Here is a 23,983-nt window from a genome sequence, read left to right as displayed (position 1 = left end):
AACCTAGATTCACTTAATTCTAAAGCCTGTTTATTTTCCTTGCATCATTTTGGTTCCAGGGAACAAATTTACTTTATTAAATGCTAAAATTTTCTTTTAGATCTTTGTGAGATCTCTTTAGGTAAACATAAAGAACAGCTAGACAATACTTTGGTCATGTCCACTGTAATTATCTATAGACTCATCTTTCTTTGTCAAGTAGGGATTTAAGGCAAAGCTAAGAGGAACAATAGAATGAATACCAATTTCTTCTTTTTCCATCATTTTTTCACCCTCTGGTTGAGATTTAAGGAAAATGTATTATGGCTAGGAACTGGGTCCATTTGGAGGGAAAAGCAAACAGATCTTAAGACCCACCAAAACAACCCCATAAGATGTCAAAGATTCATGGGCCTTATTAGGTCAAGTAAGTCAGAGGGCATTTTAGGGAGATGGGAAGGCTGATAAGACCCAAGTTTCCCAAAAGATGAAATGTCAGGACCAAAGGAATGTCCAGAATGTGCATGAGGAAACAGCTTAAGCTTTACAGACATTGTGAAAGGCTAATAGCTTCTCCAGGTTAAATACACATCGTCTTTCTCTACACACAGACTCAGAAGTACAACAGAATACACAGCTCAGAAAATAATAGGAAGTCCAATCCAATTTTAAAGAGCTTGGGGACAAGTCCAACCTATTATATAAAAAGGTTTCTGTAATGAAAAAAATAAACAAAACAAAGACCAAAAAAAACCCACACACAGGAACTGAAAATACAGTTTAAATTCCCACTCACTATATACAGGGTCATCCAACAAAATCTTAGGCAGAAGTGGCAAACAGAGAGGAGCAAGTTAGATCAAGAAAAGGAAAGGCATAGTAAAAGCGGTAGACAACAATCCTAGCGGATACCTGGGCCTTGGACTCAGAAGGCTAGAATGTTAAATACCACCCTTTTCTCACACTGAGCTTGGAGCTACAATAGCAACACTACAAACCAAAAACGGATTTCCAACACCATAGAGCTCCTTTTTAATTTTTTTTCCTTTCTAATTTTTGGCATTGGAAACAACTGGTTAGAGTACTAAGACTAGTTTCAATGAAATCAGCCCACAACAATGAACCATGGACAGCACAAGCACATAGCTTAATTTTTACTGTAACAAAGATTGTAAACGAAACTTTATTTTATTGCTACATTTTTTCTATACTCAATCTAGGAAAATTTGCTTCCACTCACTTTTTCATATAATATTGGCACTGCTTGAAGTTGTTTTTAAAAAATCATGCAAATCTGGATTGATACAAAAGTATTGGTTTATTTATACTGCACTGATTCACCCCTTCAAATACAGTTTCTAACAGGCAGAGTTGGAGGAGCAAGTGCCACAAACTAAGGTTTAATAACATGCAGACACTGTACCTGTATATCTAACTATACTTGAAATACCTCTACAAAGTAGCTACATTAAAAGGCTGCTCTGGGGAAAATCTGGATGCAGTCTTTACCCTGATGTAAATATCTGGCTGTTCTAGAATCTAAACAAGGGTTATTGTCTTTGGGTGGCCAACTAATGAATGGGAAGAGAATGTAAAAGCCACATTTAACTATAACGGATCTCCAAGATCATAATCCTGTTACAAGTTCCTAAAGATGAAGAACTGATTATATGAGAGCTGTGAGGACAAATGGCCAGATTGCAATTGCGCTGTTACACTGTGTAAAATCAAGTCAACCATCCCAAGGATCCTTGGCTGTCTCTTGTTATGACTTCAGACTCTTACAAGGAAACTTCAAGTATGCTGAGAGACAGTTATCAGAATGTTTGAGTATGATTGTGCCTGAATATCAAGTACAATCACTTCTTGCAATAAGCACACAGGGCAACTCATTATGGACTGCTCAGGATTACAAGCTGAGCTCTCTGGAGTTCAAGTGGGTAGGCTCTAGAATATCCTGGGCTGAGCAGACACTGTGTGGGGCCACCTCTTACAGTTCTAAGTCTTATCCTGGTTCTGGGCACATTTCAGTTCTGCTCCAAGTCCACTTTGCTCCAGTTCAGCGATAACAGACATATATTTGAACTCATTTGGTCTGAGGTTAAAGGTCTCCACTAATCCATAGGTTTCTTTCCGATCAGTGGCATAGAAGAGTTGAACTTGGTTGGCAATGCATTGTGCCTCAGCAACATTCTGTAAGACAAAAAGAGTAATTATGTCCTTCCCTGCTCAGGGCTATGAAAGAGTCCTTTGGCAAGTAGGGGCTCTGACCCAGGAGTCATTGTTACCAGAAAGCTTCCCTGACCTCCCATATCTGGTTTAGGTACCCCTTCTCTATGTACTCAAATCATCCCATGCATACCTCTATCATAGTATTTATCACCATATTGTATTTTTCTTTTTGTCTATCTTCCTCAGAGATAAGAGTATGACTTCACGACAATGCAAAGTGTTGGTGGTAGGGTAATGTTTGGGAGCCCTGTATGTTGTTTTGTAAGTTCACAACTTATACTATATACTTACTGTTTATGGATGTTCGTATATGAATGATAAACTTCAAAAAAATAGGAAAAGAAAAAAAAAAACTTCAAAAAAAAAGGAAAAGAAAAAAAGAGTAGGGCTTGTTTCATATCGAGAATACTATATGCCCTGCATGTAATGGCATCTGGTGAATGTTTGCAGAATAAATTAATGTATGTGCTCACAATTTCTCTGTTCATTCAATTCTTTGATAACTGTTTAAGTCTACTGCATGGGAATAAAAAGAGTAAGAATTACCCAGCTCCAAGAACTGGTGTATGGGTGAGTACTAAGTTTCTGACTAACCAGGCATCCACTTGAATAAAATGTGTTCCTCATACCACCTCAGTCAGAAAACTAGTGTCAAAGTCAGTTGTGGTGGTTTTAAAATCTATCCACAAATTCTTTGATATCTCTCCCCTTTGGTGGAACCCAATTCCCCTTTCTTTCACCGTAGGCTTTACTTAGTGACTTGCTTCTAACAAATAGGCTATGGAAGAATGACAGAAAATGACTTTCACTAACATGTATATAAGATATTGTAGCCTCTGTCTTGCTAACTCTCTTAAATAACTTGCTCTTCAGAACGTCAGTTGCCATGTTGTGAGGTCACTCAAGCAGCCCTATGAACAAGCCTACATAATGAGGAAGTGAGGGCTCCTGCCAACAGCCACAAGAGTGGGATTGGAAGTGGAAACTCAAGCCCCAACCAACCCTCAGATGACTGCATCCCTAGGCAACATCTCTTTTTTTTTTTTAAAACAATTTTAAAAAATCATATTCACAATTTATACAATCCTTCTGAAATATACATTCAATAGCTTCTGGTATAATCACTAAGTTGTGCAGTCATCACTGCAGTCAATATTAAAGCATTTTTATTACTCCAAAAAGAAAAACCTCCTACCCCTTAGTAGTCACATCTCAATCCTTCAATCCTTCCCTTGCTAAATAACAATTAACCCAATTCCATCTCTGTAAATTTATTTATATTTACATTTTGTATAGATGGAGTCAAACAGTATATAGTACTTCCCCTTTTTAAATAATTGATGGGAAGAATATTAATCTATTACTATTCCCTACAGTCCATAGTGTGCTTTAGGTGTATTTTTGCCAATAAACCACCCTGTTATTAACATCTTGTAATAGTAACGCATTTGTTCTGTTTCATGGAAAAACATTCTTATATTTGCACTATTAACCACATTCATTGTCCACAAGATAGTTCACTATACTATACAGTCCTATGTTTCATCCTTTAGCTTTCCTTCTAGTGTCATACATGATTTTAAAAATTATCCCTTTCGTTCCTGGCCGGGGGTGCTCTGTCGTGGTTCCTAGGGGAGCAGCGGCAGTCCCCCAGGTGCAGCGGCAAGGACCGGGAAGGAATGAGGGTCCAACAGTGAGCCCCTGATACTAATGACTATGCTTGTGAGCCTATATGCCTGAAATAAGAACAAGGCCTAGAGCAGCACTGTGCCTGGGAATTTCCTCCTGACAGCCTTCATGTTACTCAAATGTGGCCAGTCTCAAAGCCAAACTCAGCATGTAAATGCAATGCCTTCCCCCCAGCTTGGGACATGACACCCGGGGATGAGCCTCCCTGGCACCGAGGGACCACTATCAACTACCAACTGATGATGCAACTGGAAAATGACCTTGAATTGAAGGTTCGATGTGGATCAGCAGAATATCCCTGTCTACATATAATAACATGACTTTAAAATGCTGTTTGACCTAATGTAAGGGGGAAAAGGAAAGGAGAAATGAGTTTATATGGCTACGAGTCTCTAAAAAAGAGTCTGGAGGCTGTCAGAAGGATTGCCCTTATGCACAACTGAGCAGAGTCTAAGAGACAGATAAAGTAGATACAATCCCCAGGTATTGGTTCCTTGGAGGGCTAAAGAGACCCATGGGTTCTATGGTCATGGCAGATGGGGTTCGCTGCCATGTCAGATGGCCCTTCTTTGGAGCTGGTGTTTCTGCGTGATGAAACTGGACTCAGATGGGAACTCTTTTCATAAGAATTTCATGCTACTTTACTGGAATTGTAGTTGGTGTTGGGGTTTAAGATATATTTAGGGGATTTGAAGCTCTGGACTGACAATAGGATAGCCAGGCCCTGAGCCTCAACAGACTTCAGCTCCTACAATCGGATTTATTGGACTCACCTCACTTAGCTAAGATGGAGTTGAAGAAGGACAACCACCACACCATGGAGCCTAGAGTGCCTACAACTGAAAGCAGGAGGATTGCATCCAGTATCCATGTGGAATCTGAGCCTCCTCTTGACATAGAGGTGCAACGGACACAACCAATCCAAGGTCCACAGAGAAAAGGTGGCATTGGAGTAGGAAAAGTGGACATGGTGGCTGATGGGTGTGGGGAATGGCAGGAAGAGATGAGATGTGGAGGCGCCTTTGGGACTTGGAGTTGCCCTGGATGGTGCTTCAGGGGCAATCACCGGACATTGTAAATCCTCCCAGGGCCCACTGGATGGAATGGGGGAGAGTATGGGCCATGATGTGGACCATTGACCATGAGGTACAGAGATGCCCAGAGATGTACTTACCAAATGCAATGGATGTGTCATAATGATGGGAGTGAATGTTGCTGGGGGGGGGGGGAGTGGTGAGGTGGGGTGGTGGGGTTGAATGGGACCTCATATATATATATTTTTTAATGTAATATTTTTACAAAATCAATAAAAAAAATTATCCCTGTCAATCACTATCATACCCATATATTAGTGCTGCTAATTACAATCACTATAATGTGCTATCTCTATCCATTTCCAAACATTTACAAGTAACCTTCTTAAAAATTCTGCACAAATTAAGCCTCAGCTTCCCATTCTCTATCCTTATTCTATCTTCTGGTGATCTATATTCTAGCTATTAACTTCATGAGTTTGCTCATTTTATTTAGTTCATATTAGTGAAATTATACAATATTTGTCCTTTTGTATCTGACTTGCTTCACTCAACATAATGTCCTCCAGGTTCATCCATGTTGTCATATACATCATGACTTAATTTTTAAAAAAAGATTTATTTATTTATTTAATTCCCCCCCACCTCCCACCCCCACCCCCACCCCCACCCCCGGTTGTCTGTTCTCTGTATCTATTTGCTGCGTGTTGTTTCTTTGTCCGCTTCTGTTGTCGTCAGCGGCAAGGGAAGTGTGGGCGGCGCAATTCCTGGGCAGGCTGCACTTTCTTTCGCGCTGGGCGGCTCTCCTTACGGGGCGCACTCCTTGCGCGTGGGGCTCCTCTATGTGGGGGACACCCCTGAGTGGCACTACACTCCTTGCGCACATCAGCGCTGCGCATGGGCCAGCTCCACACGGGTCAAGGAGGCCCGGGGTTTGAACCGCGGACCTCCCATGTGGTAGACGGACGCCCTAACCACTGGGCCAAGTCCGTTTCCCGACTTCTTTTCTTATAGCTGAATAATATTCCATCATATGTATATACCACAATTTGTTTATCCATTCTTCGGCTGATAGACATTTAGGTTGTTTCCGTCTTTTGACATTTGTGAATAATACTGCTATGAACATCAGTGTGCAGATGTCTGTTTGTGTCCCTGCTTTCAGTTCTTCTGAGTATATACTTAGTAGTGAGAATGCCAGATCATATGGCAGATCTATATTTAACTTCCTAAGGAACAACCAGTCTTTCGCAATGGCTGCACCATTCTACATTCCCACCAACAGTGAATAAGTCTTCCTATTTCGCTACATTCTCTCCAACACAGGTAGTTTTCTGTTTTTGTTTTTGTTGTTTGTTTGTTTTTTAAAATAGTGGCCATTGTAATAGGTGTGAAATGATATGTCATTGTAGTTTTGACTTGCATTTCTGTAATAGCTAGTAGTGTTTACCATCTTTTCATGTGTTCTCTCTCTCTCTTTTTTTTAACCACCTATACTTCCTCTTTGGCAAAAATGTTTCTTCAAGTCTTTTGCCTATTTTTTAACTGGGTGTTTTATCTTTTTATTATTGAGTTGTAGGATCTCTTTATATATCATACCCTTATTGGATATGTGGTTTCCAAATACTTTTGTCCAAAATAGACCCTAGGCACCATCTTTAGCGCAACCTTATAATAAACCTTATCCAGCGCTACCCAGCTAAACTGCTCTGGATTCCTGACCCACAGAAACTGTGAGGTAAAAAATGATTGTTTTAGGCCACTACATTTTGGATTAATTTGTTATACAGCAATTGATAACCAATATACCAGCAAAGCCCCAGAGAGAACAATAGACTCTGATCTAAAGCTAGTAGCAGGAAAATGTTGACCAGACCATTCTGTTACAGAGGTGAAGGTCAGGACAAAGGCTACACTATCAAAACCTTACAAAAGAATATTTAACTGCCTCAATCAAGACAGTGGAGTGAGAAGATCCAGGGCTCTGTCCCCAACAGAAGCTTTGAACAGACAGACACCTTTCTCAAAGCTTCCAGGAAACAATTAAAGAATTGCATTAACAGGGCGAGCACCATATCAAGAAAACAAAGGCAACTTAGAAGTGGTAGGAAAGCTGGACTTCCAGGAAGATGGAGGATTAGACAGATACAGGACTCACCTCTCTCCCAGAAATATAGCTAGAGAACAGGCAGAAACAGCCTGAAGAAAATGTTTTAGGGTTTAAGGCATCAGGGAAAGGCAAGACACCACTCGAAAGAAAGTGGGACAAAAGGGAAAGAATCTCAATGGGAAAACTCTGAGTAAAACCTGCAGCTGCAACTGCCCATTTGAATATTCTTGCCCCTGGCCGATGGCTATGGACCAGGTGGACTGCAGGGATCCATCTCCCCAGGAAAGGGTGGAGAAGAATGCAGCCTAAGGCTGAATCAGCTTTTGGCCAACAACTTTGGTGGGCTGTGTTCCACGAGCCCTTCCAGGGCAGGTGGGGCCATGCTGCTGTTTGCCCTGAGAACTGGCAAGGGGCTAAGAGAAACTACTCTTAGAAATACCCTCCTTACTGACTGGGAGAGGTTTTTGAGGATGCAGAAGGGAATGGATATATTTCCTACCTAGGAAAAGGGAGGGAGCTGCTGGCAAAGAAAGGAGAACAGCCTTGAGAAAGTTTGATTTGTGAGGTTCTGAATAGTCTTAAGGCAGGAGGCTCCCCTGTCATACTGTTGCCATTGGTGGTGCAGCACACACATTCCCACCAGGGATTGAACTGAGGGCTGCCAAAGATAAACATCTGCTGGTTGACCAAGGAAGTGCATGCAAGGAAATTTAAAAGTATATAAATGAGAGGCTTTTTCAGGACTTACAAGCCTCCCACCTGAGGGCCCTTGGTAGCACATCTGCAACACATTAATGAGCCCACGGTCCATATCTGAACAACTAAACAGGGATACTCCTAAAGACCTACAACAGGTTGAACCAAGAATCAAAGAACAGCAGTAACACAGAGACTTCTGCCACTAAAGCCCTATACAAGAGAGAGAAACTATGCATCAGAGAAAATTCACCATCCTAATTAGATACCTAGACAATAGTGAAAAATTACAAGCCATATTAAGAAAATGGAAGATATGGCCCAAACAAACAAATATATCAAAGCCCCAGAAGAGACATAATTTGAGATAACTAATCATTGAGATTTATACAAATCTCCAAAATCAAATTAATGAGATGAAAGACAAGATGGCTAAAGAGATAAAGGACACTAGAGGACACTGGGAGGGCACAAAGAAGAATTTGAAAATGAAGAGAAAAATAACAGAGCTTATGAGAATGAAAGACATGATAAGTGAGATAAAAAACACATTAGGGGGGAGCTGGTTCTAGCTCAGTGATTGAGTACCAGCTTCTCACAGGAGGTCCCAGGTTCAATCCCTGGTACTTCAAAAACAAAAACAAAAACAAAAAACAAAACAAAAAAACCACATTAGAGGCATGTAACAGCAGACACGAAATGACAAAACAAAGAATAAGTGATGCAGAAGACAGAACAGCTGAAATTGAAGAAGAACAGAGAGACAAAAGAATGAAAAAAAATTGTGCAGGGGCTCAAGGAATTGAATAATAAAATGAAGCACAACAACTTATGTGTCACTGGAGTTCCAGAAGGAGAAGAGAAAGGAAAAGGGGCAGAAAGGGTATTTGAGGAAATAATGACTGAAAATTGCCCAACTCTCATGTAAGAAATGAATTTACATGCCCAAGAAGCACAGCATACCCCAATCAGAATAAATCTGAATAGACCTACTCCAAGACACATATTACTCAGAATGTCAAACGTCAAAGAGAAAAAACTGAGTGCAGCAAGGGAGAAGAAAGCCATCACATAAAAGGAACATACAGTAAGACTTAGTGTAGATTTCTCAGCAGCATCCACAGAGGCAAGAAGACAAAAGTTATTATGCAATTAAGATACTGAAAGAAAAAACTGCCAGCTGAGAATTCTCTATCCAGCAAAATTGTCCTTCTAACATGAAGGTGAGTTTAAAATATTCACAAATAAACAGAAACTCAAGAGTATTCACAAAAAAAGAATTAGGCTTTGCAGGAAGCAGTAAAGGGAGTGTTACAGCCTGAAAGAAAAAGACAGGAGAGAGAGACTTGGAGGAGAGTGTAGAAGGGAAGACTATCAGAAAGGATAACCAAGAAGTAAAAAGACAGATGGAAATAAGATGACATATGAAAGATAAATAATAAAATGATGGAAGTAAATAATGCATTTATAGTAATATCATTGAATGTGAATGGATTAAACTCCCCAATCAAAAGAAACAGACTGAGAGAATGGATTAAAAAACATGAGCCTAACAACAATAGCTGGAGACTTCAACAACAACTCACATCATTAAATAGAACAACTTAGACAGAAGACCAACAAGGAAACAGAAATTGAATAATATGATAAACGAGCTGGACCTGATAGACATATATAAAATGTGGCATCCCAAATCAGTGGGGTTATACATTCTTTCAAGTGCTGATAGATCATTCTCCAGGATAGACCTAATTTTGGGTCATAAAGCAGGTCTCAATAAATATAAAAAGGATTAAAATTACACGAAAGTAACTCCTCTGGTCATAATGGAATGTAGCCAAAATCAGTAACAGCAAAGAGGAAAATTCACAAATGTGTGGAGGCTAGACAACACACTCTTAAATGATCAGTGGGTCAAAGAAGAAATTGCAAGAGAAATTAGTAAATATCTCAAGACGAATGAAAATGAGAACACAACTTTTCAAAATTTATGAGATAAGCAAAGGCAGTGCTGAGAGGGAAATTTATAACCCAAACACCCATATTAAAAAAGAAGAAAGGGCTACAATCAAAGATCTAACTGAACAACTGCAGAAACTGAAAAACAAGAAACCATTCCCAAGGCAAGCAAAAGGATAGAAATAATAAAGATTATAGCAGAAATAAATGAAATTGAGAACAACAAAAACTAGAGAAAATCAACAAAACCAAAAGCTGGTTCTGTGAGTAGATCAATAAATTGACAATCCCCTACCTAGACTAATGAAGAAAAAAGGAGAGAAGATGCAAATAAATAACATCAGAAATGAAAGGGGGGAAGTTACTGCTGACCCCACAGAAACAAAAAGGATCATAAGAGGATATTATGAGAAACTGTATGCCAACAAATTAGATAACCAAGATGAAATGGACAAATTTCTAGGAATGCAACAACCTACAATGACTCTACAAGAAATACAGCACTCAACAAAGCAATCACATTTAAAGAGACTGAATTAATCATCAAGTCTCCCAACAAGGAAAAGTCCAGGATCATATGGCTTCACAGGTGAATTCTATCAAGGATTTTCAGAAGAATTAACACCAATCCTACTTAAACTCTTCCAAAAAATTGAAGAGGAGGGAAAATTCCTCAACACATTTTATGAAGCCAACAGCACACTAATACCAAAGGCAGATAAAGACACTACAAGAAAAGAAAATTACAGACAAATCTCTCTAAAGAACATAGATGCAAAAATTTTCAACAAAAAAATACTTGCAAATAGAGTCCAACAGCTTATTAAAAGATTTACATACCACAACCAAGTGGGATTTATTCCTGGTATGCAAGGGTGGTTCAACATAAGAAAATTAATTAACGTACTACACCACATTAATACGTTGAAGGAAAAAAACCACATGATTATCTCAATCAATGAAGAATAGGCATTCAACAAAATGCAGCATCCTTTCTTGATAAAAACACTTTGAATGACAGAAATAGAAGGAAGGTTCCTCAATATGATAAAGGGCATGCATGAAAAGTCCACAGCCAACATCGTATTCAAAGGGGAGAGAGTGAATGCATTCCCTATAAGATCGAGAACAAGACAAAAGAAGGCCCACTGTCACCAGTGTTATTCAACATTGTGCTAGAAGTTCTAACTAGAGCATTTAGACAAGGAAAAAAAAAAGGCATCCAAACTGGAAAGAGGAAGTAAAACCCTCACTATTTGCGGATGACATGATCCTATATTTTAAAAATTCTGAAATCGTTGGTGGACTTGGCCCAGTGGTGAGGGCGTCCATCTACCACATGAGAGGCCCGCGGTTCAAACCCTGGGCCTCCCTGACTCGTGTGGAGCTGGCCCATGCGCAGTGCTGATGCGCCAAGGAGTGCCGTGCCACGCAGGGGTGTCCCCCGCGTAGGGGAGCCCCACGCGCAAGGAGCGCGCCCTGTAAGGAGAGCCGCTCAGCGTGAAAGAAAGTGCAGCCTGCCCAGGAATGGCGCCGCATACACGGAGAACTGACAAAACAAGATGATGCAACCAAAAGAAACACAGATTCCCGTGCCACTGACAACAACAGAAGCGGACAAAGAACACACAGCAAATAGACACAGAGAACAGACAACTGGGGCGGGGGTGAAGGGGAGAGAAATAAATAAATAAATAAATCTTAAAAAAAATAAAAAATAAAAATTCTGAAATGTCTATGACAAAGCTACTTGAGTTAATAAACAAGCTCAGCAAAGTGGCAGGATACAAGAGCAACATGCAAAAATCACTGTTTCTATACACTAGTATTGAACAATCCAAGCATAAAATCAGGGGAAAAAATTCCATTTATAATAGCAACAAAAAGACTCAAACCTAGAAATTAATCTACCCAAAGTTGGACCTATATTCAGAAAACTACAAAACAATAATGAAATATAAGAAGACCTATACAAATGGAAAGACAATCCATGTTCATTGATTGGAAGACTAAACACTGTGAAGATGACTATCCTACCAACTGACTTAGAGGTTCAATGCAATATCTATAAAAATTCCAACAGCCTACTTCACAGAAATAGAAAAGGCAATTATCAAATTTATTTGGAAGGAATAAATAGCCAAATAGCCAAAAGCATCCTAAAAAAGAAGAGTGATGTGGAAGGACTTTTACTGCCTGACCTTGGAACATATTACAAAGCTACAGTGGTCAAAACAGCATGGTATTGGCATAAAGATAGACACACTGTTCAGTGGAATAGAATTGTGAGTCAAGAAATAGACCCTCACCTCCATGACGAACTGGTTTTGACAAACCTACCAAGTCGATGTTACTGGGACAAATCAGTTTCCTTAACAAATGGTGCTGAGAGAACTGGATATCCATAACCAAAAGAATGAAAGAGGGCTCCTCTCTCACTTCCTATAAAGAATCAACTCCAAATGGATCAAATACCTAAATATAAAGGCCAGGAACATAAAACTACTAGAAGAAAATATTTTAAAAAATCTTGAAGACCTTGGACCCTGAATCTAAAGCACAAGCACAGCAAAAAAAAAAAAAAAAAAAAGATAAATGGGATGTCTGTAAAATTAAACACTTTTGCACCTGAAAGTACTTTGTCAAAAGAGTGAAAAGGCAGGTTACTCAATGGGAGAAAGTATTTGAAAATCACATACCCAATAAGGGTTTAGTCTCCATGATATATGAAGAGATGCTACAACTCAACAATAAAAAGACAAATGACCCGATTAAAACACGGGAAAAAGTCTTGAATAGACATTTGTCCAAAGAAGAAATACAAATGGTGAAAGAAACACATAAAAAATGTTCAACATCACTAGTGATTAGGGAGCTGCAAATCAAAGCTACAATGAGATATCATGTCATACTTATTAGAATGCTGCTATTAAAAAGACAGAAACCTGTAAGTGTTGGAGAGGATGTGAAGAGATAGGAATGCTTATTCACTGTTTTTGGGAATGCAGAATGGTACAACTATTGTGGATGATTGGCAATTCATAAAGTAATTGAGTATAGATTTGCCATGTGACCTGGCAATACCACTACTACGTATATACCCAGAAGAACGAGAGCAGTCACACAAGCAGACATTTTCACACCAATGTTCATAGTGGCATTATTCACAATTGCCAAAAGATGGAAACAACCTGGTGTCCAACAACTGATGAATGGATAAACAAATTGTGGTGTGTACATATGATGGAATATTATGCAGCTGTAAGAAGAAATGAAGCCATAAAACATATGACAACATGGATGAACCTGGAGGACATAAAGCCAGACACAAAAGGACAAATATTATACAATTGTACTATTAAGAACTAAATATATTGTGTAAACTCATGGAGTTAATAACTAGAATATAGTCTACCAGAAAATAGAATGAGGTTAGAAAATGGAAAGCTGAAGGATAATCTATGAAGAATTGGTAGAAAGGTTGTTCTTAAATTTTTGGAAATGAATTGAAATGGTGAATGCACATTATAGTGTTTGTAACTAGCAGTGCCATTACATGGGTAGAACAGTGGTTGAAAGGAAAAGTCTAAGGTCAGGTATATTACTAGAAGGAAAGGTAAAAAATGTAACATGGGACTGTATGGTAGAGCGAAACCTTGTGTGAAATATGAATATGTGTAATATTGTATATATAAGTCTGTTTTCTTTGAAACTGAACAAATGAACATAAATGTTACAAGATGTTAAATCAGGCAAAAATACAGCCAAAGCGAAATATGGGTGGTAGTGTATATTAATGTTAATAATCTTCCATTAATGGTAAAAGGAAAAAAAGGAGCTACACTAAGTAAAAGAAATTAGCCAAAACATACTACATATTGTTTGACTTCATCTATACAAGATATAAATATAAATAAATTAGAAAACGGAAACAGAAGAGTAGCTATGTATGGTAGGGGAAGCATAAAGAGGTTGAGAGGTGATTATTAAGGGGTAGAGTTTTTTGTCTGTTTTTTGTTCATTATTATTATTGGAAAAATGAAAATGCTCTAATAATGATTGAAGTGATGCATGTACAACTATGTAATTATACCAAATACCACTCATTATATACTTGGACGGATTGCACACTTTGGATCAATTGTGTGTTTTATCAATATGTATCAATAAAATTGATTAAAAAAACTGGTAGGAAAACTTCCCAGGAACAAAAAGTCCACAGGTATATTTTTCCAATTATTCCAAGAATTAACACCAATCCTGCTTAAAATCTTTCAAAAAACTGGAGAGGAGGAAACCCTTCCTAATTCATTCTATGAGGCCAACATAACCTTAATAACAAAGCCAGATAAAGATATAAGAAAATAAAATTATATACTAATAATACTCATGAATATAGATGTAAAGATCCTCAACAAAATACTAGCAAACTGAATCCAACAGCACATTAAAAGTGCACCATGCAGCGGTGCTCAGAGATGTATTCACCAAGTGTGATGAATGTCTCATGATGATGGAGGTAGTTGTTGTTATGGGGGGAGAAGTGGGGTCAGGGGGTTAGGGGTAATATGGGGACCTCATATATATATATTTTTTATAACAAATTTTTTAAAAAAGATTTATTTATTTATTTCTCTCCCCTCCCCGCCCCCACCCCGGTTATCTGTTCACTGTGTCAATTTGCTGCGTCTTCTTTGTCTGCTTCTGTTGCTGTCAGTGGCACGGGAATCTGTGCTTCTTTTTTTCTTTTTAAGATTTATTTATTTATTTTTATTTATTTCTCTTCTTTTCACCCCCCTCCTCTCCCCTCCAGTTGTCTGTTCTCTGTGTCCATTTGATGTGTGTTCTTGTTTTTTTGTCCACTTCTGTTGTTGTCAGTGGCACTGGAATCTGTGTTTCTTTTTGTTGAGTCATCTTGCTGTGTCAGCTCTCCGTGTGTGCAGCACCATTCCTGGGCAGGCTGCACTTTCTTTTGCACTGGGCGACTCTCCTTATGGGGCGCACTCCTTGTGCGTGGGGCTCCCCTACGTGGGGGACACCCCTGTGTGGCACGGCACTCCTTGCGCGTATCAGCACTGCGCATGGGCCAGCTCCCCATGTAGACCTCATATTTTTTTAATGTAACATTGAAAAAAAAAAGTGCGCCATGATCAAGTGGGATTTATGCCAGGTATGCAAAGGTGGCTCAACATAAGAAACTTAATATCATATACCACATGAATAGAAAGAAGGAAAGAAACCATGATCATCTCAATTGATATAGAAAAGGCAAATGATAAGACACAGCACTCCTTTTTTTAAAAAAGATTTATTTTATTTATTTATTCCCTGCTTCCCTTGCTGTTTGTACTCGCTGTCTATTCTCTGAGTCCATTTACTGTGTACTCTCTGTGTCTGCTCATCTTCTCTTTAGGAGGACAACCAAACCTGGGATCTCCCATGTGGGAGAGAGGCACTCAATCACTTTAGCCACCTCTGCTCCCTGCTTTGTTGTGTCTCTCATTGTGTTTCCTCTTTGTGTCTCCCTGTTGTGTCATCTTGTTGCATCAGCTCACTGTACCAGCCCATTGTACCAGCTTGCTGTCTTGCTCATCTTCTCCAGGAGGCACCAGGAACCAAACCTGGAACCTCCTGTGTGGTAGGCGGGAGCTCAATCATTTGAGCCACATCCACTTCCCAGGACCCCTTCTTAATAAAAATTTTTAGAAAACTAGGAATAAGAGGAAATTTTCTCAACATCATCAAAGGGATATATGAAAAATCCCAGCTAAGATCATACTCATTGGCAAAAGACTGAAAGCTTTCTCTCTAAGATCAGGAACAAGACAAGGATGCCCACTGTCACCACTGTTATTTAACATTGTACTGGAAGTTCTAGACAGAAGAATTAGGCACACAAAAGAAACAGAAGGCATCCAAATTAGAAAGGAAGAAGTAAAACTTTCCATATTTGCAGATAACATGATCCTATATATAGAAATCCTGAAAAATCCACAACAAAGCCACTACAGCTAATAAACGAATTCAGCAAATTGGCAGCATATAAGATGCACATGCAAAAGTCAGTGATGTTTCCATAAACTAATAGTGAACAATCTAAAGAGGCAATTAAGGGAAAAATGCCATTTACAATAGCTACTAACAGGATAAAAATCTAGTAATACATTTAACCAAGGATATAAAGGACATTTACATGAAAAACTACAAAATATGGCTAAAAGAAATCAAAGAAGACTAATAAATGGAAGGATATTTCAAGTTCATATATTGGAAGACTATCGTAAGATGTCACTTCTGTCCAAATGATCCAAGGAGTCAATACAATCCCAATCAAAATTCCAACAGCCTTTTTGGCAGAAATGGAAAAGCCAACCATAAATTCATATGGAAGGGAAAGGGTCCTGAATAGCCAAAAACCATCTTGAAAAATGAAGGAGGACTCACACTTCCTGATTTTAAAACGTATTATAAAGTCACAGTAATCAGAACAGCATGGTACTGGCACAAGGAGAGACAAACCAACAGAATGGAATAGAGAGTTGAGAAATAGACCCTCACATCTATGGCCAAAACTAATTTTTTTGTTTCTTTTTTTAGGAAGTACCGGGGATTTGAACCTGAGACCTTATACAAGTGAAGCAGGCACTCAACCACTGAGCTATACCCACTTCCCTAAAACTGATTTTTGATAAGGATGTCAAATCATTCAATGGGGGAAAGAAATGGTGGTGGAAAAACAATATTAATATGCAAACGAATGAAGGTGGATCCCTATCTCATATCATCCACAAAAATTAACTGAAAATAAATCAAAGGCCTAAATATAAGAACCAAAGACATAAAACTCCTAGAAGAGCACATAGGGAAGCATCTTGAGGACCTTGTATTAGGCAATGGTTTCTTAGACCTTACACCAAAAGCACAAGCAACAAAAGAAAAGAAAAACAAATAAAATGGGACTTCATCAAAATTAAAAACTTTTTGGCATCAAAAAATTTCATCATGGGGAGTGAATGCAGTTCAAGTGATTGAATGCCTGCTTCCCATGTACCAGGTCCCTGGTTCGATCCCAGGCCCTGGTACCTAAAAAAAAAAAAAAAAGAAAAAGAAAAAGAAAAAAGAATTCATCAACAAAGTAAAAAGATAACTTACCAAATGGAAGAAAACTATCTGGAAATAAATATCTGGTAAGTATTTAACAGTCAGAACTAAAAAGAACTCCTACAACTCAAGAACAAAAAGACCAAAAAATCCAAATAAAAAATGGGCAAAAGACTTGAATAGTCATTTCTCCAAAGATATACAAATGGCAATAAGCACATGAAGAGATGTTTAGCATCATTAGCCACAGGGAAATGGAGATAAAATACACAATGAGGGAAGGAGAAGTGGCTCAAGCACTTGGGACCTGCCTACCACACGGGACCTCCCAGTTTTGGTTCCTCCTAGAGAAAAAGAGTAAGAGAGTGAGCTGACCTGATGGGCTGGCATGACGGGCTGGTGCGGTGAGCTGACGCAATGAGGAGACACAAAGTGGGAACACAATGAAAGACACTACAAAGCAGGGAGCAGAGGTGGCTCAAGCGATTGAGTGCCTCTCTCCCACATGGGAGGTCCCAGGTTCAGTTCCTAGTGTGTCCTAAAGAGAATATAAGCATACACAGAGTGCACAACAAATGGACACAGAGAGCAGACAGTGAGTGCAAATAACGGGGGGTGGGTGGGAGAGAAATAGATAAATAAAATAAATCTTAAAAAACAAAAAACAAAACCACAGTGAGATAGCATTTCATACCCACTAGAATGGCTACTATTTTTTAACATGGAGAATAACAATTATTGGGGAGGACATGCAAAAATACCAATGCTCATTCTTTCCTGGTGAGAATATAAAATGATGCAGCTGCTATGGAAGACAGTGTGGTGGTTCCTCAGAAAGTTAAGTGTAGAATTACCACATTATCTGGCAATCTCACTTGTAGGTATATACCCAAATGAATTGAAAGCAGGGATTTTAAACAGGTATTTGCACACTAAAATTCATAGTGGCATTATTTACAATTGCCAAAAGATGGAAGTAACTCATGTATATCAACCGATGAATGAACACAATGTTGTATATACATACAATGTAATGTTCAGCCATAAAATGGAATGAAGATTGGATATATACAACAACCATGGATGAATCTTGAAAACATCATGTTGAGTGAAATAAGCTAGACATGAAAGGACAAATATTGTATGAGCTCACTGATATGAAACAATTAGAATGAGCAAACTCAGAGACAGAAGCTAAAATATAGGTTACCAGAGGCTGGGTCAGGGGAGGAGAATGGAAAATTAATGTTTAATTGGCACAGAATTTGTTTGGGCTGATGGAAAAGTTTTGGCAATGGGTGATGGTGATGGAGGTACAGCTCCATGAATGTAGGTAACACCACTGAATTGTATATTTCAAAAGTGATAAAAAATGAAAATCTTAGGCTGTATATGTTAACATGCACACACACAAAAACCCCATAGAACTATATAACTCAAAGTATGGAATCTAATGTAAACACTGGACTAAAGTTAACAGCATAATTATAATATTGTTTCATCAACTGTAACAAAAGTACCATACTGATGCAAAATGTTAATAATAGGGAAAACCGTGTGTTGAGAAGGGGATATATGGAAACTCGGTATTTTCTGCATGATTTTTTTGGAAGCTTACAACTGCTTTAATTAAAAAAATAAATAAAAACCAAACAAAGTGGTAGGAGTTCCTGGTGCCTAGGCTACCCCTCCTCTTCATCCTCTCACCAGCTCAGTGCAGAGCCTGCCCAGGCCTGGTCCTGGATCCCAAGTCCTGGTTTGAGGGAGCAGAGTAACTTGTGTGCACATACTGGGAGCATATATGTCTGGTCCAATTTTTCTGGTAGTGGCTTGAGAGAATAACCAGGATACTTGTTGCAGGCTCACCACCCCAGAACTTGCTAGTTCACAGAGCTCTCCTACAGAACACTGTGGGAAATCAGTCAGGTTGTGGCTATTTGGGACAAGGCATTGCTGGCTATAGGACATACAGTGTAGTGCCTGGGACCATGAGGAAATGATTTTCTAGGGAAGAGAGGACATTTGTATATGCATAAAGAGGGGCATTCCTAGAGCCACATGTGCATGCTCAAGACCAGACACATGCACAGAAAAGATCAGGAAGCCCCCTGCCACTTGGGCCTGGAGCTATTCTCTAAACTCAGTATATAGCAGGGGTTCTTAACAAGGGGCCCATGAGCTTGAATTGAAATTCAAAAAAACATTATTCTTGTGGGGACGTATTGGTTTGGATATGATATATTTATTATATATAGTTAGGGGTCTATGGTTTTTACCTGAGTGGCAAAGGGGTCCGTGGAACAAAAAAAGTTAAGAAAGTCTGGTGCATACATAAGTTCTAAAGGAATGCATTCACACAGGTCAATGTGCAGAGAAAGATGTTTTCTTTTTTTCCTTCTTCTCCTGATACTCAAGCAAAACAGTAAAAATACTACCTGGATACAAGCTTAAGAAATAGACATCTCAGAGTTTAAATTCCAGAAAAACACAATAAAATATCAAAATGTCCAGGCTTCAACAAAATATTACAAAACATACAAAGAAAGAGGAAGTGATGACCCAGGCAAGGGAAAAGAGTAAAGCAGTAGAAAACATCAGTGAGGAAGATCAGACCTGGGACAAACCAGACAAAGACTTTTTAAAAAACATTCCTAAATATGCTCAAGGAGCTAAAGGAAAATATGGACAAAGAACTAAAGAAAATCAGGAAATGGATAGATGAACACAAAGAAAATATCAGTAGAGTGATGAAAAGGAACCAAACAGAGCTAAAGACCACAGTAACAGAAATTAAAAATTACCTAGAGGGGTTCAACAGTAGTTTGGAGTTGGCATAAGAAATAATAAGTGAACTTGAAAAGAAGACAATTGAAATCACCCTAAGGAGCAGAAAGAAGAAAGAATGAAATAAAAAGTGAATAGAGACTAAAAAACCTATGGTATACCATAAAGTATACTAACAGTTGCATTATATGAGTCCAGAAGGAGAGGGAAAAAAAGGCAGAGAGAACATTCAAAGAAATAATGGCTGTGAACTTCCCAAAATTTACAAAGCCATGAATATACACAATAGGCTAAAACGAAATATACCTACACTGCATCATGTTATAATCAAACCTTTGAATGCCAAAGAAAAAGAGAGAATTCTGAAAGCTGCAAGAGAGAAACAACATGTCACACATGAAGGAGCCTCAATAAGATTAAATGCTGATTCTTATAAAAAACTGTGGAGTCGGGAAGTGGGCTTCGCCCAGTGGATAGGGCCCAGTGGTAGGTCTGTGTTCAAACCCCGGGCCTCCTCGACCCATGTGAAGCTGGCCCATGCGCAGTGCTGAAGCAGGCAAGGAGTGCCCTGCCACGCAGGGGTGTTCCCCATGTAGGGAAGCCCCACGTGCAAGGAGTGCACCCCATAAGGAGAGCTGCCCAGTGCGAAAGAAAGTTCAGCCTGCCCAAGAATGGCACAGCACACACAGAGAGCTGACGCAGCAAAATGACGCAACAAAAGAAACACAGAATCCCATGCCGCTGACAACAACAGAAGCGGATGAAAGAAGAACACGCAGCAAATGGACACAAGAACAGACAACTGGGACGGGGGGGAGGGGAAGGGGAGAGAAACAAAAAAAATTTTTTTTAATTAAAAAATAAATTGATTTATATATTAAAAAAACAACTGTGGAGTCAATAAGGCAGTAGGATGACATATTTAAAGTGCTGACAGCAAAAAATTGCCAACTAAGAATTCAGTCTGGCAAATCTATCTTTCAAAAATGAGGAAGCAATTAAGACATTCCCAGATTAACAAAAGATGAGGGAATTTTTCACTAATAGACCAGGCCTGTAAGAGATGTTAAAGTGAGTTCTGCAGGTTGAAAGGAAAGGACAATAAACAATAGAACGAAGATGCATGAAGAAATAAAGATCTTTGGTGAGGGTAATGACATGGGTAAATAAAAATGCCAGTATTATTGTATTTTTGGTTTGTACCTCCACTTTTACTTCCTACGGGATCTAAAAGGCAAATGCCTAAAATGCAATGATAAATCACTGGTTATAAACTCATAATGTGTACACATTTAATTTGTGAAGACTATAATAAAGGTGGGGAATGGAGGGGTATAGGAACATAGTTTATACATATTATTGAAGTTAAAATGGTACCAAAGCAAATGAGATTATTATAGATTTTCATGTTAAATTGAGGTTCCAAGGTAACAACAAAGAAAATACCAGAGAATATGAAAACTCAAGGAGACAGAAATTAGAATGCAGGCTGCCAGTGTCAGGGGGTAGGGGGAATGGGGAGTTAATGCATAATGGGTATAGGGTTTCTGTTAGGGGAGATGGGAAAGTTAACGAACGATGGTGAGGGTACCACAATATTGTGAATGTGTGATAAATGTTACTAGGTGGTATGCTTGGGAGTGGTTGAGATGGGAAAGTTTATATTGTATATATGTTTCACAATTAAAAAATAAAAAAAAAAGAGAAAGAACTAAAGAGACAATGGCAAATAAATGGAATACATAATCCTGGATGGGATCTAGCAAAGGAGGAGAGAAAGCTCAAAGGGATATTGCTGCAACATGTAAAAAAATTGGAATATAGACTATAAGCTTTATATCATTGTTAAATTCCTTGAACTTGATAATGGCACTTAAGGTGGTCACATAAGTAAATATCCTTGTTCTTAGGAAATCTACATGGCAGTATTAAGTGTTCAAAGAGCATGCTACATATAATCTATTCTCAAGTGTTCATATAATATGATAGACTAGATAGTGGGAAAGACAGATGAATAGAGATGGATAGACAGATACGATATGGCAAATGTGGCAAAATGTTAAAATTGGTGCATATGGGTATTTGGGGGTGTGGAGAATAGAGATATGTTGGATTTCTCTTTAGGGGGGTTGTATTATTTTTGTAACTGTCCTGTAAGTTTGAAAGTATTTCAAAATAAAACGTTAAAAAAGAAAAAGAAGACACACACATATGGGAAGTGGATGTGGCTCAAGCGCTCCCGTCTACAACATGGAAAGTCCCAGGTTTGGTTTCTGGTGCTTCCTAAAGAAGACGAGTAAGATAGCGAGCTGACGTGACAGGAAGGCATGGCAAACTGACGCAGTAAGATGATGCAACAAGAGACACAAGGAAAACATAATGAGAGACACAATAAAGCAGGGAGCAGAGGTGGCTCAAATATTTTGGTGCCTCCCTCCCACATTGGAGATCCCACTGCCTCCTAAAAAGAAAACCAGCACACAACAAACAGACACAGCAAATGCAAACAATGAGGGGGTAGGGAGAAATTTAATTAAATAAATTTTAAAAACAAAACAAAACACATACACACAACAGCTCTTACTTTCACTTACTCATTATCATTGTGTTCAAATGGCCAAAATCAAATCCCAAAAGATAATGAAAAATTCCCACTAAAAACTGACTGTAAAAAGTGTTGTTGGAACAGACTTGGCCCAGTGGTTAGGGCGTCCGTCTACCACATGGGAGGTCCGCGGTTCAAACCCCGGGCCTCCTTGACCCGTGTGGAGCTGGCCCATGCACAGTGCTGATGCGCGCAAGGAGTGCCCTGCCACGCAGGGGTGTCCCCCGCGTAGGGGAGCCCCACGCGCAAGGAGTGCGCCCATAAGGAGAGCCGCCCAGCGCGAAAGAAAGTGCAGCCTGCCCAGGAATGGTGCCGCCCACACTTCCCATGCTGCTGACAACAACAGAAGCGGACGAAGAAACAAGACGCAACAAATAGACACAGAGAACAGACAACTGGGGGGAGGGGAATTAAATAAATAAATAAATAAATCTTAAAAAAAAAAAAGTGCTATGTTTAGCCACAGAGTGATGAAGACAGGTTTATAAATACCACAGGCTGCTTCAGCTCTATTCCCTCCCATAGGACTTTAAAGTCATTTCTTACAAGCAAACAGTAATCTCTGGGACTGCTTCCTCAATCAATAGTCTTTTTCCAAAAGGCTGGTTATTTCACATTAATAGAATTTTAGAGCTGGAAAGAGCCTCAGAGACCACCAGTCCTCATTTAATAGGCAAGGAAACTAAGGCATTTGATGTTCAGGGATACGTCCAAGGTTATGTGTCTAACAAGCGGCAGAGCCAGCACCAGACCTCAGTCTTCTAGATTCCCAGAGGTTCCCTTCACTTCAGCCTGCTGCTCCTTCTGGTGGGGCAAGATAATTAAGATTTATCAAGGTGGCTCTACCTCATCAATTTTACCTTTCTTAGGTTCAAACATGTTTCAAGAGCAAACCATTTCTAAAGCAGGTGCATTGCCATAATATAAGGCAGATACCAACACTCTCTGAGCCCCTGAGCTCAAGGGCTCTGAGGTTTGGGGTGGTGGGGAATCAGGGTAGTTTCAGCTGTGTTCACTCTAGAATAGTTCTGTTCAACTATTCTAGAGTCCTAGGAGATTTGGCGAGGTGACTCCACTTGTGTTTTAGCTGTTGTATCCTGTATTTTACATAGTAAGATTTTGTTTGGATAAAGGGTTACTCCCCCTACTTTAAAAAGAAGTTTGAAGACTTCGTTTGGGTAGCGACTCCTTTTGGCTAGGTACGGAGGTAAAACCCAGGGACATATGTTCATCTGTCTGTCTCTCATGGCTATGGAACCCACCCTGTAACCCCCTTGCCTCTTGTTCTCTTGACTCTCAATGTGAACTAGCAATCTATTCCCTTTCCAAGACCCAAAAAGATAAACACACTAGCTCCCTGTGTTTCTCAATATAGTAACAAACCTGATTCCTCCCTCTCTCTCAATCTTCTTACTTACTGTCATTTTATCAAGTCTTGCCTATTTTATCTCCTACCTATTTCTGGGGCCATTTTCTCTCCTCCATCCCTACCACTAATGCTCTCGTTCAGATCTTCACTACCTCTTGCCTAGACTTTTGAAACTCTCTTCTAAATGATCACACTGACCAAGCTAGAATTGCGGAAAGTATAAGAAAAAGTCATTAAGGTTAATCATTTTGAAATTCAATGTGAACAGGTCACTCCCTAGTCAAAACATTTGAATGACTCTTCTGTGATATCAACATAAAGCAATCCTGTAAACACAATCCACCAAACTTTAGTTTTATAAACCAGCTGCAGCAGTTTGATGTTATTGATGAATTCCAAAAAGAAATATTGGGTTATGTTTGTAA

At 39.1% G+C, this 23,983-nt stretch overlaps 1 protein-coding gene across 2 annotated transcripts in view; it reads right to left on the bottom strand.

The window, feature by feature from the left end:
- Positions 1-1,278: 1,278 nt before the first annotated feature.
- ATPAF1 (ATP synthase mitochondrial F1 complex assembly factor 1) overlaps positions 1,279-23,983 on the bottom strand; it is a 72,643-nt gene continuing 49,938 nt past the window's right edge. For both annotated transcript variants that reach the window (XM_058303632.2, XM_058303633.2), the window contains one exon: positions 1,279-2,172. In XM_058303632.2, the coding sequence (XP_058159615.1) occupies positions 1,978-2,172 (195 nt within the window). In that variant the 3' untranslated portion in view covers positions 1,279-1,977. The remainder of the gene's footprint in view (positions 2,173-23,983) is intronic.

This window comes from Dasypus novemcinctus, chromosome 9, assembly GCF_030445035.2.
Source record: "Dasypus novemcinctus isolate mDasNov1 chromosome 9, mDasNov1.1.hap2, whole genome shotgun sequence".
NCBI classification, from domain to species: domain Eukaryota; kingdom Metazoa; phylum Chordata; class Mammalia; order Cingulata; family Dasypodidae; genus Dasypus; species Dasypus novemcinctus.
This window is presented reverse-complemented; position numbering and strand designations above follow the sequence as displayed.